This window comes from Colias croceus, chromosome 26 (assembly GCF_905220415.1).
Source record: "Colias croceus chromosome 26, ilColCroc2.1".
NCBI lineage: Eukaryota > Metazoa > Arthropoda > Insecta > Lepidoptera > Pieridae > Colias > Colias croceus.
The window spans coordinates 6,132,350-6,151,781 of record NC_059562.1 but is presented as its reverse complement, the minus strand read 5'-3'; the positions used below and the strand labels follow the sequence as shown (position 1 = coordinate 6,151,781).

Genomic DNA, 19,432 nt, shown 5'->3' with positions numbered 1-19,432 from the left:
GGGCAGCCAACATAAAAAGTTGCATTCCAATCACTAGGATTCCAATTCAAGCAGTTGCGAAACGTTTTGTTATTGCACCGTAAAAATAGACTGCATAACGATGACTGAAGAAATGTCAATATCCACACTCTACAATATGATGAAACTAGAAATGGATAAACAAGCTACGCTGATAAAGGATAATACAGAAAAAATTATGATGACAATAGACGATAAAATCAAACCATTAATTCAAGAAAATAAGATCCTAAAATTGGAAATCGAAGTACTTAATAAGAAAATAAACTCCCTAGAAAATGCAACCAGAAGGAACAACATTATAATTCATGGATTTAACGAGACAGAAAAAAATTATACTGAATTATATAACAACTCTATAGGATTACTTGAAAACTTGGGAATAAAAATTCATAATTACGATATAAACAAATTACACAGAATTGGAAGACAAACGAATGGGAAAACAAGGCCAGTATTAATTACCCTCACAACATACAACAAAAAAATCGAGATTCTAAAAAATAAAAAGAAAATGTCACAACCAACATACATTACAGAGGATTTTTCTAAAGAAACTTTGCAGAAACGCAAAGAATTACAACAAGAACTTCACCGAGAAAAAGAAAAGGGAAATGATGTGTACATTAAAAACAACAAAGTTGTAATAAAATCAAAAGAGAATGAAAAAAGAAAAAGGGAGACATCATTATCACCCACACAACAACATCAACAAGTGTCAGGAGATAATAACAAAAATATAGTAGCCCCTGCAAAACTGAAAAGAACTGACCCATTCGCATACATGAGGTCTAGATCACATTCTTTGACTGAAACAACAAAACCAAAAGCATAGGAATCTCGAGACATCGGTAACTGGACAAGAACAACAATCACAAGCACAGAACATTTGGAAAAGGAAAATCGCCCCAACCCGGCTGGTCACCGTGGGGCAAGAGACCAATACCCCCTAGGATTGCCCCCTCCCAAAAAACACAACATACAGAAACAAGACAATATACACGAAAACAACGGAAAAGAAATAAATGTCATAAAAGATAAGAGAAATAGTATTTACATAGCAACGCTTAACACCAGGACTCTAAGAACAGACGAATCTTTACAAGAACTGGAATATGCCTTAGATCTAATAAAGTGGGACATTATTGGCCTAAGCGAAGTGAGGAGAATGGGAGAAAAGATTGAACAACATGAAAACTACATATTATACCATATAGGAACCACACCAGGCCTACACGGTGTCGGTTTCCTTATTAAAAAATGCTACAGTCAACACATACAGTCCTTCATTGGAATATCAGAACGAATTGCACAACTAAATATCAACTTGCCTGGGTATGCAACTGTGTCAATAATTCAAGTATATGCACCGACAGAGCTGGCACCAAAAGACATAAAGGATAATTTCTACGAAGACCTGGACAGGACTCTGGCAGATGCACACAAGGCAATCATACTGATGGGAGATTTCAATGGCCAGATTGGTAAAAGATTAACAAACGAAAATAACATACTAGGCCAATTCAGCACAGGAAAAAGAAATGATAACGGACAAAGACTAGTACACCTAGCACAGGCACATAACCTTTGGATATTAAATAGTTTATATAAGAAAAACAAAAATAAAAAGTGGACCTGGATTTCTCCAGATGGGAACGTGAAAAATGAGATTGATTTCATATTGTCAAATAAACCTAAATTCTTCAAGGATATAACCACAATTAATAAGTTCAACTTTAACACAAACCATCGTATGGTAAGAGGAGCCATTTACCTAAATGAGATAAAAAAGAGGAGACAGTACACTAAGAAAGTAATTACACCAAGTCAAATCCCTCTCAACGTCCCGGAAAACTTGTTGACAACATTAAAAGATAATTTACTGAATAACAACAAGAGCGAAAATATTCAAGAAAAATATAATATAATAGAAAAAGCGCTGAAAGAAATATCCAGAAAATTATATACTCTAAAAAACAAGAGAGATAAAATAGGAGACGAAGCCAGACATCTACTTGAGACCAGGAAAACTTTATTAAGAAATAAGAAACAAAATAGAACACAAATAACCCAGCTAAGTAAACAAATAAATGAAAAAATTAGGACTCATAGGAAACAAATTAGAAACAGAACTATCCAATTCCACATTGAAAAATCTGGAGGCATAAAGAAAGCTCTGAAAGAACTGAGAGAGAATACCTGTTGGATCCCATCCATCAAAAGCAAGACATCTAATAAGAAAGCAACAAAACGACCCGAAATTATGGAAATAGCAACAACATTTTATAGTAAATTATATGATGATCCAGACTACACAAATACTCAATACCCACAGGAAGAAGACGAAGAAGCTACCCTCCCAATATTAGAATCCGAAGTAAGAACCGCAGTACTGTCCCAGAAAAACTACAAAGCCCCCGGAGAGGACGGAATAACAAACGAAATTTTGAAGAAATGCCTAGACTACATAATAAGTGATATTACCAATATATACAACGATATTCTGACTAAAGAAACAATACCGCAACAATGGACATCGTCAACCATCATATTGCTCCATAAGAAAGGCGACAGGGCAGATATAAACAACTACAGACCGATCAGCCTGATCTCCAATCTATATAAGATATTTGCAAAGGTAATATTGAACAGAATTAGCTCAAAATTGGACGAAAATCAGCCGAGAGAACAGGCTGGATTCCGAAGCGACTTCTCAACAATGGATCACATTCATGTCGTCAAACAAATTATCCAAAAGAGCAATGAATACAGAAAGACATACTACTTGGCATTCGTAGATTACAGTAAGGCATTCGACTCTTTGAAACATTCACACATTTGGGACGCTCTACACTCACAAGGAGTGCAACGAAAATATATCAGGATAATAAAAAACATATACAAAGAATCAACGGCAAAAATTCAGACTGAAAGGAAAGGAGAGGCCTTTAAAATAAAAAAGGGAGTACGGCAAGGTGACCCCCTCTCACCAAAAATATTCGCATCTGTACTAGAACAGATATTTCGTAAAATTAACTGGGATGAATATGGGATAAATGTAAATGGCAAAAAGCTCAACCACCTAAGGTTCGCAGACGACCTGATTCTGCTTAGCGAAAACCAAGAGGGCTTAAAAACAATGTTAACGCAATTAGACAGAGAGAGCAGAAAGGTGGGTCTGACTATGAATCTAGACAAAACAAAACTAATGACAAACAACATAAAAACACCTATACTGTTAGACTCAAATCAGATAGAATATGTTGATGAATATACATATTTAGGACAGATCATTGCACCGGAAAATCAAATGCAAAAAGAAATTAACATCAGAATAAATAAAGCTTGGAAAAGATTCTGGTCTCTAAAGGAAGTTATGAAGAATCCACATATGCCCCTTAAAGATAAGACTACAGTGTTCAACTCTTGCATACTACCAAGTTTAACCTATGGAGCACAAACCTGGGCCCTCACTAGCAAACAGAGTGGAGCACTCAGAGTGTGCCAAAACAAAATGGAGAGGAGCATCCTAAACCTCAAGCTAAGAGACAAAGTTAAACTTAAGAATATAAGAAGCAAGACAAAAGTTATGGATGTCACTTACACAGTGAAAAAGCTTAAATGGAACTGGGTAGGCCATATGATAAGAAACAATAAGGGAAAATGGACAAAAGATGTTACTGAATGGTATCCTCGGGATGGGAAAAGAAAGAAAGGAAGGCAGAAAACAAGATGGGAGGATGATATTAGGAAGGTAGCTGGAACAACATGGCAAAGAGAAGCCACAAATAGAGATAGATGGAAAAGCCTAGGGGAGGCCTATGCCAAAAGGCAAACTGATAATTAAGTTACCGATGTATGACCGATGTAAAATGAATCTAATTTATATTTATATTATTTAATTAAATATTGTTATTAATGATTAAAAGTGCATGTAATCTTATCATAATTGAAATTAAAAATGAAATTGCTAAATGTGCATGAAACTGATTGTATTAAAATAAATATGAATGGCATTGTAATATATTGAAAATTATTTATTACAAGAGAGATAGAAATTATATGTAATGTATAATGTATTGTAATGTAATGATGTTATCAGTAATAAAGGCTATTTTTATTTTTTTATTTATTTATTTATTATAGATTATGTATAGGACAACCACGGCTCATAAATCCATACTAATATTATAAATGCGAAAGTAACTCTGTCTGTCTGTCTGTTACTCAATCACGCCTAAACTACTGAACCAATTTGCATGAAATTTGGTATAGAGATATTTTGATACCCGAGAAAGGACATAGGCTACCTTTTATTGTGAAATATGTACCATGGGCGAAGCCGGGGCGGGCAACTAGTGTATAATAAATAGTAAAAATGTATAGTGCATATACTAGCTTATGTTAAGTTTGAAATAAATGATTTTGAAATTTAAAAGTTTTTTTTTTTATTTAACTCCATCAATCCTACTATTATTATAAACTAGATTTCCGCCCGCGGTTTCTTATCTGTTTAGACAACTGCAGATATCGTACGAAATACGATGCTTTTTTACGCAGAAACAATTCAATATGACATAATAATTATGTGTGTATGATCGCTATTAGTACATATTTTTTGTTTATTTTCTATCCATTTTATGTAAATTTCATGAAAAAATCTATCTATAATTCTATACTAATTATTTTAAGAAAAATACTTACGCTAGCCTGATACCCCGACTCCTTAGCGAAGGGGGTATGCCCCGGAGGGTAGTACACAGCAGGCCCAGCGACATTGCGGCTGCTGCCAATCGGCGGGGACTTCGCCCCCGGGGCTTCACGCTTGTCCCGCGTGTCCCGGGAGTCCCGGGTGTCTCGGGATTCATGGGTTTCCCGGGATATTTCCACTTTGCGTTGCGTTATGCCGTCCGGTTGGGTGGGGAAGCGCTGGAATTTCGATTAATATTATTGGTTGATTAATTAATATTGTGTTTATTCTAGTACTTTTCCCAATGTTATAAATTCACTCTTATTGTAATTATAGAACAATAATTATATTAAAACGCGCTTTATTATTCAGCTTTATGCTTTTAAAGCATTGAAATTACTTTTTTATTAGAATATTTTAGAGAACGTTTAGAATCGTTATCGAAATTTGTTCAATTCTCAAAAATTATCCATATACATTTATTACTTGTACAAGATGTTTTTAGGTAAGTTACAGATCCGTATTGAATAAAATTTATAAAAACTGTCCTATATAGTTAGTGACTCGTGACCCTTGCAAATTAAGGCGGCAAATTTAAAAATTTGTGGTTAAAATATTGACAGATAAAAGTCCTGCCATATGAAATAAACCAGTGAAATTAATTATTACGGACACGACTCACATTACAAAATCTATATTATGTACTACATTTTTATAAATATATTTACAAACGTTTACGAAATTTTCACTATTTTTATCAACTCACCGCCTCCGGAAAATCAGCCATCAGATCATCTAATCTCTTGGGGGGTTGCTGCGTTGTCGAGGGGGTGGTCGGTCGGGGGAAGGGGGAGGGGGTGCTGCCAGGGTGGGGGGAGGGGGAGAGGGAGCGGGGGGGTGCCGGGGAGGGGGGGAAGCGGGAGTTGGCGCTGGAGTAGCTCGTCTCTGAGTACTTGTAGCTTGTTGGACCCTGGTGGAAGAAATAGAATGATTTAGTTTAAAAAAGTAAAAAACAACCTACCTATACCTATAACCGTTCTGGCCTTCGAAAGTTCGAAACACAAATTACCAGTTACCACTAGTTCGAAGGTCAGGGTCTGAACATAATGCTGTAGGTACCTGTTTCTTGAAAAAATAAATTTTTATTATTATTTTTTATGTGCCGAGCACACATATCAGAAGTAAAACTTCTGTAGGCGCGGTGAGAGTAAAATTTTAAGGCCATAGCAAAACCGTCACATCATGGAGTTAGGTTACGATTTAGGTATCTTTGAATCTTGTCAAAGAAGTTTCACTTTTGACACACGCTCTTTTTTTTAAATTAAACTCACATGTGGGCCGTGTCCATTGAGCGGCTCAGGGTGCAGCAATTTCGGTTCAGCCGGTACGAAGGTGCGCTCGCTTGAGTGGTCTATAAACATGCATATAATTTTAATATTGTAAAATAAACAGTTGAACAATTTGTTTGTTAAAAGTTTAAACTTAGCTTTAGAACAACCTAGACCTTCTAGAATTTCTTGTTAAATTCACGGATGTTACACATGAGAGAATTAAAATTAGAATTTTACTTGATTTTTATGCTTATTCTTACTTCGAAATAACTAAAAACAAGTCTTCTAACTAATCATTTCTTACAATTCATTATAATTTACGGTATTTACCTGAAGTATGTGTCCTATACTCTCTGAGCGTGGTGTTGCAGTGTGTACAATATTGGCAGCCTCCAACTGGCTGCGGCTTTGATAGCGTTCCCGTTGTGTGCGATGATGTGCTGCAATCATTTATTATAATTATATTCTGCGTATAAAAATATGATGTAATTATTTATTATGTTGTACAAATATATGTGGAAAGATGTAGAAATTTTATGTTATTGCAATTTTAAATTATATGTACATTGTAGATACTCCAGAAAAGATTCTAAAAGTTCATCACCACTTATGCTTCTCAGTGAAATAGTGAGATTTTTACATTATTTTAAATACCTACAATAAAACAATATTCTTTCAAACATTTTTCTACTACTGTTCACTTTCATAAAAAGCGCTCCAAAAAATCATCACCACTCACTTATATTCTTCGGTGATAATGGTGAATACGCAGTTCAATTACCAAAACAACCCAATTTTTTTTAAGAAATACTCATCACCACTCACTAAATTTCCTCAGTAATGTCCTGATCGACCGGTATCGCTGTGTGACTGCACCTGCACTGAAGTAGAAAGTTAGGTTACCCCAGTAACCTAACCTTCTTCTTCTAATAAAAACCACTCATCACCACTCACTTTATCTCCTCGGTGATGTGCTGGTGATCGACCGGTATCGGCACGGTGGTGGGGTCCTGGTCTGCAGGCACTTCATATGTGTAAGTCTTCACCGTAGTGGTCACTTTGTTCATCGGTGTGCTGGCGCGTGGAAGCTGGAATGGTGATGGAAATTGGTGATGAATATTAGTGGTGATGATGTTTTAACAAGCTTTTATTTTGGTTTGTGTGTGTGTAATGGAATCTTGCATTTTTGAGCCCTATTAAAAGATTGGTTTAAACTTTTTTACTTTCACAGGATTTCATAGCACAATAATATGATGATGAAAACTTTTTGGTGTTCGGAAACTTGGAATGTCATATTCAGCCATTTTAAAACGTGGAATAAAACTGAACACTTATGGGATAAAGTAGATGGATAAAAAATCTTGATCGTTGTTTCTAAATTTTGATGTTTGATTGTAACGTTTATAAATATTTTTTTGTATTTTAATAACTACTAGCTTACCGCCCGCGGCTTCGCCCGCTTTGTCTAAAACCTAATAAATTATATACTAAAACCTTCCTCTTGAATCACTCTATCTATTAAAAAAACCGCATCAAAATCCGTTGCGTAGTGAAAAGATTTAAGCATACAAAGGGACAGAGAAAGCGACTTTGTTTTATATTATGTAGTGATTTTAATGTCCGATTTTTTTAAATTATGATACTCACAGTGCCAGTAGTTGATGTGTGGTGGCAGTTATGGCACACAGCGGGTGGGACCACCTGTGGGACCGCTGGCGATATCTGGGATGGTACCACGCGGGATTCTGGGGACAATACATTTTTTTGTAATTTTTTGAAATATAACAACGTGAATTATGAAAAACAGTTTTATGACAAAAACTTGGTTATTTTTTCCTATGTTTTTAATGAAATTACGTCTATAAAAGTTGATGGAAAAAAACGTTGTTTTTCTCTGTTTTTTTTTTCTTATAAAACTTCGTGTAAAACAGTAAAAAAGCTCGTAAAAGAGACTCATCATTTGAGATAACAATAGCATAACTTACGTGGAACTCCTCTCTCTTACCTGTCTTCTCCTCTCTATACATCTCTTGCCGGATCTCCGCGGCACGTGTGACGGTGGGGGGAGGGGGGGAGTTCCAGGAGCTCTCTAAGCGCTCTTCTCTTTTTAGCGTGGAGTAACCGCTAGATGGCGCTTTTGCTGGAGTACTGGAATTTAAATAATAATATTAAAATATATTTTTTTACAACATCACAAAATTCTTCATATACTTTGAAATATAGAACATTCCTAGCCTTTGTTGATGTATGTGTGTGTGTCAGAGTATTTGTAAAAACATATACTAGGTAGGTATTATGAATATGTAAAGAATATAATATCTTTCACAAAGATATGTGCTTGTAGTTTTTTTTATCAAATTTGTTTACTTACCCTCGCCGGTAATCGAACGATGTACTCTCAGCAGTGTCTGATGCGTAACCGCCTGTAAAAAGAATTTATTTATATAAGTCGAAAAATTTTAAGTCAAAATTTACAATATACTTATATCTTTTTTAATTGTTAAAATACAAAGAAACACAGTCTACATGATTATCGGTAAGAAAAAAAATTAAGGGTTAATTTCGTCATTATAAAAATAACTTACTCTTATACAACTGTCGTTCTTGGTCCTTCTGCAAATCATCCAGAAGTGAATCCAGCTCATCAACATTTTGGGTCATTTCTTTCGTCACCTTGGAACTTTTTACTTTCGAGTAACCTGGGGGTAAATAAATTCTGGTTGTAATAGATATATGGAATAATTTTGATCTAAATACATTTTTATAGCTCTAGTTGAATATTTTGATGTAATTACAAAATCGTCGAACCTTTAAAGAATCGATATAAATAATAATCGATCGAAAATATAGGGAATCGATCTAAAACAATAATCAAGTGTTCAGTTTATGGACATTTCTTCGAACGAAACTTATCGATTCGCAAGAAAACTTTTACACACTCTGTACTTTATAGTATGTATAATCGATTAGTAGGTACTATGTCCATTGATCTAAATTCTAAACTAAAATTATTTAATAATATTATAAAGAGGAAACATTTGTGTTTTTGTATGTGTATGACAGTAGGTAATGTTTTCACACAAAAATAGCTGGACCGGTTAAAAATCTCTTTTACCACAGAAAGCATTTTTTTTCACATCCATACTAATATTATAAATGCGAAAGTAACTCTGTCTGTCTGTCTGTCTGTTACTCAATCACGCCTTAACTACTGAACCAATTTGCATGAAATTTGGTATAGAGATATTTTGATACCCGAGAAAGGACATAGGATAGGTTTTATCCCGGAAATCCCACGGGAACGGGAACTATGCGGGTTTTTCTTTGACTGCGCGGGCGATGCCGCGGGTAGAAAGCTAGTAGGCTATATTTTATAGGATAAGTAATTAGTTTATGAGGTAAGTCTAGTATCAATGTAAAATTATAGGTTTACATACCAGGACTAGATCCAGTAGTTTCATAGTTATATGTCCTAGTGCCGACCGCGGGCAGTTCGCGTTCCTCCCGCTCGTAGTAATAGCTGGTTTCTGCCGTTTTTGGCTTGTTTTTTGGTATTGTGAATTCCTAGGGATAAATTAATATCATTTTTTTAAGATAATGAGTACTAAGAAATAAAAGAAATAATAGTGTTATTGAGGAAGTAAGTAGGTAATTCTGATCATGGTGAATAAAAGCTGTTTTTTATAATCAAAGGATTTTATACCGTAACGTGGTACTGGGTAAAAGAACCAATAATTACCTACAATTTACTTTACCTACCTACTCACTATTAGGAAGTATAATCTACGGGTCACAACATACTAATGTGTTCATTAAAAAAAATGAAAGTGAGGAGCCCTATACATTCAACTTGTAAAATTTCTACAAAAAGCTCTAAATAAAATACTAAAAAACTCACTTCAACGGCATGGAAGTCCTTCCTATCATACTTTCCTCCCCCTGGCAGCTTCTCCTCCTTATATTCGTAGTGGTACTCCCGTTTCCCTCCCACGGATCTCCCCAGGGAGTCCAGCTTGCTTCCTTTTGGTAAAAGGTCGGATTTTATCATATCTGGAAGAGAAATATAAAATATAGATAAGAGAAAGAAATTTTACTGAAATATTCAAAGTTATTTTAAATATTTTTTTCTGTAAAATTCGCCAAAATGCGCGCTCCCGTGCCGCGTGCCTGCGTGCGAAAGACGTACATTTTTCATTCCCTATTGATACAGTTTTGTTTACAAATTACATGTACATAAATTACTTTTGGCATTTATAATATTACTAGCTTACCGCCCGAGGCTTCACCCGCTTTGTCTAAAACCTAATAAATTCTATACTAAAACTGCATCAAAATCCATTGCGTAGGGACATAGGGACAAAGAAAGCGACTTTGTTTTATATGTACTATGTAGTGAAGTACCTAGAAGAGATAATTTTCTTACATGTTGATTTAAAAATAGATAATATGTAGTAAATATTTAAAATTTATTCATTTTTTTACTTAACCTTAATTGATCCAATTAAACTATATCGTACTGTGTTTACGCCCGCAGCTATAATTTATAATACCTAATCATACAATTACTAAGATTAATCCATACTAATATTATAAATGCGAAAGTAACTCTGTCTGTCTGTCTGTCTGTTACTCAATCACGCCTTAACTACTGAACCAATTTGCATGAAATTTGGTATAGAGATATTTTGATATCCGAGAAAGGACATAGGATAGGTTTTATCCCGGAAATCCTACGGGAACGGGTTTTTCTTTGAAAACGCGGGCAAAGCCGCGGGCGGAAAGCTAGTATATTTATAATTACTTCACCCTGCAGCGGTATAATATTAGGTATTATATTAAAATCATATGCAATTAATTATTATATAATTATCCCTTGAAATGTACGAGTCGGGGTCAGCAATCAGCATACCTATTACCGATGTGATTAAAATAATTATAATAAAATTTATATGATTACCGAATTGTTCGTCGGTGTATGGCACGGTGCCTGTGCTCGAATATTCCTTGTATTCCTTGTGTTTGCTGTACGATTTAGTAGCCATTGTTTATTGTTATCTGAAACAAAAACATAATTTAAGTATGAAAAATAAATGTAAGTAAAAGAAGATTTAAAAAAAAGTTCGACACAGTAGTTTTTTTTCATATGACAAATTATCATCCCTTGAAAAACAATCTAAATCGATTCATGCATAATATTTTGTATACAGAAAGGACACGTACAGCATCCTTATATGAAGCTATATTATTGTAATGCAATTGATAGCAATATAATATTTTTACGTGTATCAGTATTCAATGTAAATGAGTAATTCGATGAAGATTCGGCAGATTCGGAAGATTCGATCATAAGTGAAATAGAAAAAGTCGATATCTTTACTAATATTATAAAGCTGAAGAGTTTGTTTGTTTGTTTGAACGCGCTAAACTCAGGAACTACTGGTCCGATTTGAAAAATTATTTCGGTGTTAGATAGCTCTTTCATCGAGGAAGGATATATATCATCACCCTAAGACCAACAGGAGCGGAGCCACGCGGATGAAACCGCGGAGCGCTATAGTATTAAATACGCATTGATTAATTTATCACAGAAAATGCTCTTAGATAGAGATAGATGAGACCATGTTGAAGGATATTAATTGTCACATTACCGCGAATCTAAAACTTTGGGGAGCACCAAAGTCTCGATAGAAAGCTTTGTAGATGTTTTTTTAAGCATTATTTTTTAAAATGCTTTTAAAGACAAATGAAACTAAGTAGTAGGTAGTTAGTATGTAGATAGTAATCTTTCTATTGCTACAAATGACCATTCCTGACCTTAGGTTAGGTGTTAATATGCGACCAACAGAAGGCTATTTGTATCAATGTTACTGACTTGAATACTTAAGAATCATAATTATTTCCTTGAATCTTTATGCAACACTAAATACAAAATATTCTGAAGAAGGAGACATAATTATAAAAAAATCCATACTTATATTATCTATAAATGCGAAAGTAACTGTGTCTGTCTGTCTGTTACTCAATCACGCCTTAACTACTGAACCAATTTGCATGAAATTTGGTATAGAGATATTTTGTTACCCGAGAAAGGACATAGGCTACTTTTTACCCCGGGTCATAGGATAAGTTTTATTCCGGAAATCCCATGGGAACGGGAACTATGCTTTTCTTTGACTGCGCGAGCGAAGCCGCGGGTGGAAAGCTAGTAGATTAATATGGAAAATAGCTTTTTTCATTAAATAAACAGCTGTTTATTTTAGGAAAATATAATAAGATTTAATAATTGTACCTACTACAGTGCTATTTTATTTTGTAAAAAATGAATGAACCTAAATTTCTACAAATTAAATTAAATTCCCGTTTTCCATTGTATTACAATTACCTTGGATTAGTTACATAATTTTTCAGTTAGGTATTCTGTAAAGGAAATAAAAGTCTTCTCAAGATATCCTCAAAGTTCAGCTAAATGGCGATAGTAACATATAATATATTATATTCCGTAGCAATATTTGTTAATTAAAATCTCATGCTATTGATTAATTTCTCTTTACACACACATACATGTATATTGTATACACGCCACAAAACGGGTGACGCCATTTACCAATTACCCCTTCAGTAGAAAGTTACGATCATCCATTTATGTACCTCCTTGTACATAATTATAAATTATAATAGTTATGTACTTGTTTATAGACGTATCATTTTGTTATAATATTATAATGTTTTCTTATTAAATATAAAATAATGCATTTAAAATAAGCAAACATAACATAAACACAAAAAATTGAATATAAATCTGTAAAAGGTAGAAACATTATAATATTATCTAGAATTAAAATACAAATTCAAAAAAACATTTACTTAGCCATTATTCATCATAATAATATTATTTTATTCAACAAACATTCACGATTGAACCATAATCAAATTGTTGTTTTTATAGACATAAACATAACAGACGTAAGACGAGTTTAGTATCGCAAAATAGACCTTTCTGTGCTAAGCATAGGGTTGAAATTAACAATGATTGTTTCTGAATCGCGTTGTTGAAATTTTTTCACAGTTTAAGATAAATACAATTTTTAGTTTATTAGAAATGGGGGTCAGCCGCCTCGAGGGAAGCCAGTTACCACGCTGGTCTAAAGTGGTATCACTAAGGTGATATTCAACCGTCTGCAAAGGCGGGAAGGTTGCAGGATTCTCATGCTATATCTTGAACGATATATATAAGTCCTCGAGGGTGAGCGTTACTATAACCGATGAAGGTTAGCGAGACCCTTTTTGTTCCAGGAAAAGCGATCAGGAGGTACCAATTCGAGATTAGGGAAGTCTTTTTCCTTCTTTTCGTCACAATGGAATATTCTGCTTTATGACGTCACATAAACTCATAGATAAATCTATACTTACATATTATGATAAATCTGTAGAAGGGTCAATTCTGTACATTGAAAATATTGAAAAAATAAATAGCAGGGGGTGTTACTGGATCGATACCAAACCCAAATATGTGATTAAAAAAAAAATTTGTCTGTCTGTCTGTCTGTCTGTCTGTCTGTATGTAAAGGCATCACGTGAAAACTACCGGTTCGATTTCGATGAAACTTGGTATAATTATACGGTATACCTTATTATCCTGGGCATAAAATAGGATACTTTTTATCCTGGAAAAATACGTAGAAAAAAAATTAAGCTTAATTTTTCAGTTTTATCCATAGACGTTGTTCTGTAGAACCGCGAACACACGTTGCGTTAATACGCATATTATTATATAATAATTTATAGGCCTAGTCGTATTCGGGTCCAATAGATATTTATAATCTGACTAGCTTACCGCCCGCGGCTTCGCCCGCTTTCTCTAAAATGATTTGAGATTTAAACTATCCTATCTCTCAAGTTGGATCGAACTGCACATGGTGTGCGAATTTTATTATAATCGGTTAAGTGGTTTAGGATTCCATTGAGGACAAACATTGTGACACGAGATTTATATATATTAAGAAGATTACATAATTTTTCAGTTAGGTATTCTGTAAAGGAAATAAAAGTCTTCTCAAGCTATCCTCAAAGTTCAGCTAAATGGCGATAGTAACATATAATATATTATATTCCGTAGCAATATTTGTTAATTAAAATCTCATGCTATTGATTAATTTCTCTTTACACACACATACATGTATATTGTATACACGCCACAAAACGGGTGACGCCATTTACCAATTACCCCTTTAGTAGAAACACAACTTAGTTGCTTTAGAATAAGATGTAAATTCTATTAACGTCTGCATTTCGCAAAACATTTTTACATATTATCGCGGGGTGACGTAATTGCTTCTGCAAATCGCAATTTTATGGTTTTCACGATTTGTTTTAGCTTTGTATGGTAATGTTTATTGGCGGATGTGTTTTGGATGTTTTTTGGTTTCCTTTACTTAAATATAGATATCGATAAACATGAGTTTTTTTTTATATTTTATTGGAATAGGGCGTGAGCACAGACATATTATGTGAGAAAACTGAGTTGTTCTAGGTTCGATTCCCGGTGGAGACTGATTCTAAATCAGCAAAAATATTTGGTAAAACAATAAATTATCAATGTCCTTAATTCTTCAGGATGAAATCCGTAAGTATTATAAATTCACACATTTAATAGACTTATATAATAAATGGAAGAATTCTTTTTTTTTCTAAGAAGTATTACATAATATTTTGATGATTTATTACAAAACAGTTTGATTTCTTCAAAACGTTTTATAAAAACAGTGCTTTATAAGTGCTAAAAAACTGACATTATACAATTTTGTGTTGATAATTGACACTCATTCATATTATTATATTACGAAATTGTAGATAAACTAATAACTATACAAATAAAACCTTATAAATCCAAAAAACTTGCACCACTCTGAATCGCGCAAGCGAAATTTTTTCATCCCCGCGCATCATAAACACCCAAAGCTAAACTACCATCGGGGTCCTAGCTTCGAGTGGAACCAGTTCGCCACGCTGGTCCAAGGTGGCGCCATTCAGATGGGACGAAAGTCTATTCTCGGTGACGTATCGCACGTCACAGTCATATAGCGTGCATATAGCATAGCATTTGAGGCCGTGGAGGCAATCTCCCTGCCCAGGGGAAGAGTCGAGTCGCGATCATTGGGTATGGTTGGGGCCCTCTAACATCGCGACCACTCAACCCCAAGTGTGATCACTCGAAGTTCATATTATAACCGATTTGGTTACATCGACCCCTCTTTTTAATCGTTTTTTTAATGAATTTTGGCATACAGCTCTGGCTTTCTTTCAATGACTTATTTTGTTTAATTTTACTTAGTCCTACCCTATCCCACTTATCCTAATTCCTTATTTCCTAATTGAACCGATTACAATGAAATCTAGCACACAGGAGATTTATAGAGGGTAACTTGGATTAACACATAGGATAGGTTCTATCCCGGAAATTCCACGGGAATGGGAACTATGCGGGTTTCTATGCAAAAGGCGGGTGAAGCCGCGAGCTGAAAGCTAGTAATTCATAATGATAAGAGAACTAAGAATGGCATAAGTACATTATACAATACACCTGTGTAAGAAAGTTACGATCATCCATTTATGTACCTCCTTGTACATAATTATAAATTATAATAGTTATGTACTTGTTTATAGACGTATAATTTTGTTATAATATTATAATGTTTTCTTATTAAATATAAAATAATGCATTTAAAATAAGCAAACATAACATAAACACAAAAAATTGAATATAAATCTGTAAAAGGTAGAAAGATTATAATATTATCTAGAATTAAAATACAAATTCAAAAAAACATTTACTTAGCCATTATTCATCATAATAATATTATTTTATTCAACAAACATTCACGATTGAACCATAAACAATTGTTTTTATAGACATAAACATAACAGACGTAAGACGTGTTTAGTATCGCAAAATAGACCTTTCTGTGCTAAGCATAGGGTTGAAATTAACAACGATTGTTTCTGAATCGCGTTGTTGAAATTTTTTCACAGTTTAAGATAAATACAATTTTTAGTTTATTAGAAATGGGGGTCAGCCGCCTCGAGGGAAGCCAGTTACCACGCTGGTCTAAAGTGGTATCACTAAGGTGATATTCAACCGTCTGCAAAGGCGGGAAGGTTGCAGGATTCTCATGCTATATCTTGAACGATATATATAAGTCCTCGAGGGTGAGCATTACTATAACCGATGAAGGTTAGCGAGACCCTTTTTGTTCCAGGAATAGCGATCAGGAGGTACCAATTCGAGATTAGGGAAGTCTTTTTCCTTCTTTTCGTCACAATGGAATATTCTGCTTTATGACGTCACATAAACTCATAGATAAATCTATACTTACATATTATTATGATAAATCTGTAGAAGGGTCAATTCTGTACATTGAAAATATTGAAAAAATAAATAGCAGGGGGTGTTACTGGATCGATACCAAACCCAAATATGTGATTAAAAAAAATTTTGTCTGTCTGTCTGTCTGTCTGTCTGTATGTGAAGGCATCACGTGAAAACTACCGGTTCGATTTCGATGAAACTTGGTATAATTATACGGTATACCTTATTATCCTGGGCATAAAATAGGATACTTTTTATCCTGGAAAAATACGTAGAAAAAAAATTAAGCTTAATTTTTCAGTTTTATCCATAGACGTTGTTCTGTAGAACCGCGAACACACGTTGCGTTAATACGCATATTATTATATAATAATTTATAGGCCTAGCCGTATTCGGGTCCAATAGATATTTATAATCTGACTAGCTTACCGCCCGCGGCTTCGCCCGCTTTCTCTAAAATGATTTGAGATTTAAACTATCCTATCTCTCAAGTTGGATCGAACTGCACATGGTGTGCGAATTTTATTATAATCGGTTAAGTGGTTTAGGATTCCATTGAGGACAAACATTGTGACACGAGATTTATATATATTAAGATTACGAAATTGTAGATAAACTAATAACTATACAAATAAAACCTTATAAATCCAAAAAACATGCACCACTCTGAATCGCGCAAGCGAAATTTTTTCATCCCCGCGCATCTTATACACCCAAAGCTAAACTACCATCGGGGTCCTAGCTTCGAGTGGAACCAGTTCGCCACGCTGGTCCAAGGTGGCGCCATTCAGATGGGACGAAAGTCTATTCTCGGTGACGTATCGCACGTCACAGTCATATAGCGTGCATATAGCATAGCATTTGAGGCCGTGGAGGCAATCTCCCTGCCCAGGGGAAGAGTCGAGTCGCGACCACTCAACCCCAAGTGTGATCACTCGAAGTTCATATTATAACCGATTTGGTTACATCGACCCCTCTTTTTAATCGTTTTTTTAATGAATTTTGGCATACAGCTCTGGCTTTCTTTCAACGACTTATTTTGTTTAATTTTACTTCCTACCCTATCCTATTTATCCTAATTCCTTATTTCCTAATTGAACCGATTACAATGAAATCTAGCACACAGGAGATTTATAGAGGGTAACTTGGATTTACACATAGGATAGGTTCTATCCCGGAAATCCCACGGGAATGGGAACTATGCGGGTTTCTTTGCAAAAGGCGGGTGAAGCTGCGGGCTGAAAGCTAGTAATTCATAATGATAAGAGAACTAAGAATGACATAAGTACATTATACAATAGACCTGTGTAAGAAAGTTACGATCATCCATTTATGTACCTCCTTGTACATAATTATAAATTATAATAGTTATGTACTTGTTTATAGACGTATCATTTTGTTATAATATTATAATGTTTTCTTATTAAATATAAAATAATGCATTTAAAATAAGCAAACATAACATAAACACAAAAAATTGAATATAAATCTGTAAAAGGTAGAAACATTATAATATTATCTAGAATTAAAACTGCCCTCATAAGCCAAAAAGCGGTATCTCAAAAAAATACAAATTTCTGATTTTTGTTGCATCTGATAGCTTAACAAATTCCCTACATGTTAAGTGAAGTTACATGGCGCTATCTCAACCAGAAACCACCTAAAACCCAATGACCTATTATACTAGTAGACGCGGCATACGCCAACATCATTGCACTAAAAAACAGCGTAATTAATACATACCTACTTACTAACGCATTATCACCAATACAGTTGTTCTCTCTTTCACTCTCACGCACGAGACATAATACATGTCTCACTCATGTACTTCGTAATAACAACTGCCGATTAAAATACAAAAAGAACGTCCAGCCACGACGCTGAATGGTGCGTGACTAAGTGAAACTCGGGCACTTACCTGAGTTTTTTCTTGCCAAAATAGAGAGCGGGTAACGTATCTAGCTCTTTTATATATCATAGCTAAAACCTACTAAGAAAATATTGCTAAGGAGCTGAGAGGTATATTATCATTATTTTTAAACACAATGGCCGTATATTTACGCTTACGGTGGTATCGCTTAGAAAAGTTCTTATTGCTGGCCAAAATTTGTAAGAATATTGGCGGTATCTGTTGAATGCATAGCGAACTATAATTGATTTTGGGAAGGATTTCTTTTGTACGATGATCGAGTGCTTCTAAAAAAAGTCTAATTGAATAAATAAATGTTTGAGTTTGAATTTTATACCAACTGGTAAAGGTCGACAAAATTGCGTAGTACCTACCTGTGTTGTGGCATGAGGTATTATTTGTGAGGACAAAGGATGAAATTATCAGTGCATATTAGGTACTATTTTTTACTGTCTCACCGAGATGCCAAAATCCACGTCCATATATCTGCGATATAGCGCAAGTGGAAGCCACGAGAGGTAGTTTGACATCCTTTGATAGTGCGTATATAACTGCTAGTAGGTATTATTGGAAACAAGATTTTAAAAACGAATGCTCTTCCACCTCCAAAGAAGAAAACCATGCTTAACGGAATTTCGCAAGCCAAGAAGGACAATATTTTGAAATCCCTTCAAAATATAATACCAGGCAATAGACTGTCTTTCTGGAGGGAGCTCCCTTAGGAGCTCCCTACTTCTGACTGATTTATGACATAGAGACCGATTTTCAAAATTTTAAATTTTCTAATTATGTTAATCTTAAGTTAATTAAAATTATTTCCAAATGCACTTTTTTCGTGTTTTATTTTCTTTTACATGGATTTTTATCGAAAATGTATAGAAAAACATTTGTATGAAAATTCCTATGAACACACTATAACTAAAAGCGGTAACTCATATTATTCGAAGCCCAATAGCGGTATCTCAAAAATGAGGTAAAAAAACTTATTTTTCCTGTTTTTTAAACATATCAATAAGAAATATGGGTATGTGTATCTAATATTATGAATGAATAATTTTAAAACTACTTTACTAAGTTAAAGTTGACGCGAAATCAAAAAAACTAAAACATGAATTTTC

General features: G+C 34.4%; 1 protein-coding gene across 1 annotated transcript in view; it reads right to left on the bottom strand.

Annotated features, from left to right (window-relative positions):
* LOC123703403 (proteoglycan 4) overlaps nucleotides 1-19,432 on the bottom strand; it is a 56,190-nt gene that overhangs the window by 1,620 nt on the left and 35,138 nt on the right. The window contains exons 2-13 of the mRNA XM_045651354.1: nucleotides 10,997-11,094; nucleotides 9,938-10,089; nucleotides 9,477-9,603; nucleotides 8,625-8,738; nucleotides 8,411-8,462; nucleotides 8,045-8,187; nucleotides 7,687-7,784; nucleotides 6,994-7,127; nucleotides 6,370-6,479; nucleotides 6,040-6,119; nucleotides 5,475-5,678; nucleotides 4,723-4,947 (exon numbers count right to left, since the gene is read on the bottom strand). Coding sequence (XP_045507310.1) covers nucleotides 4,723-4,947; nucleotides 5,475-5,678; nucleotides 6,040-6,119; nucleotides 6,370-6,479; nucleotides 6,994-7,127; nucleotides 7,687-7,784; nucleotides 8,045-8,187; nucleotides 8,411-8,462; nucleotides 8,625-8,738; nucleotides 9,477-9,603; nucleotides 9,938-10,089; nucleotides 10,997-11,081 — 1,524 coding nt within the window. The 5' untranslated portion in view covers nucleotides 11,082-11,094. The remainder of the gene's footprint in view (nucleotides 1-4,722; nucleotides 4,948-5,474; nucleotides 5,679-6,039; nucleotides 6,120-6,369; nucleotides 6,480-6,993; nucleotides 7,128-7,686; nucleotides 7,785-8,044; nucleotides 8,188-8,410; nucleotides 8,463-8,624; nucleotides 8,739-9,476; nucleotides 9,604-9,937; nucleotides 10,090-10,996; nucleotides 11,095-19,432) is intronic.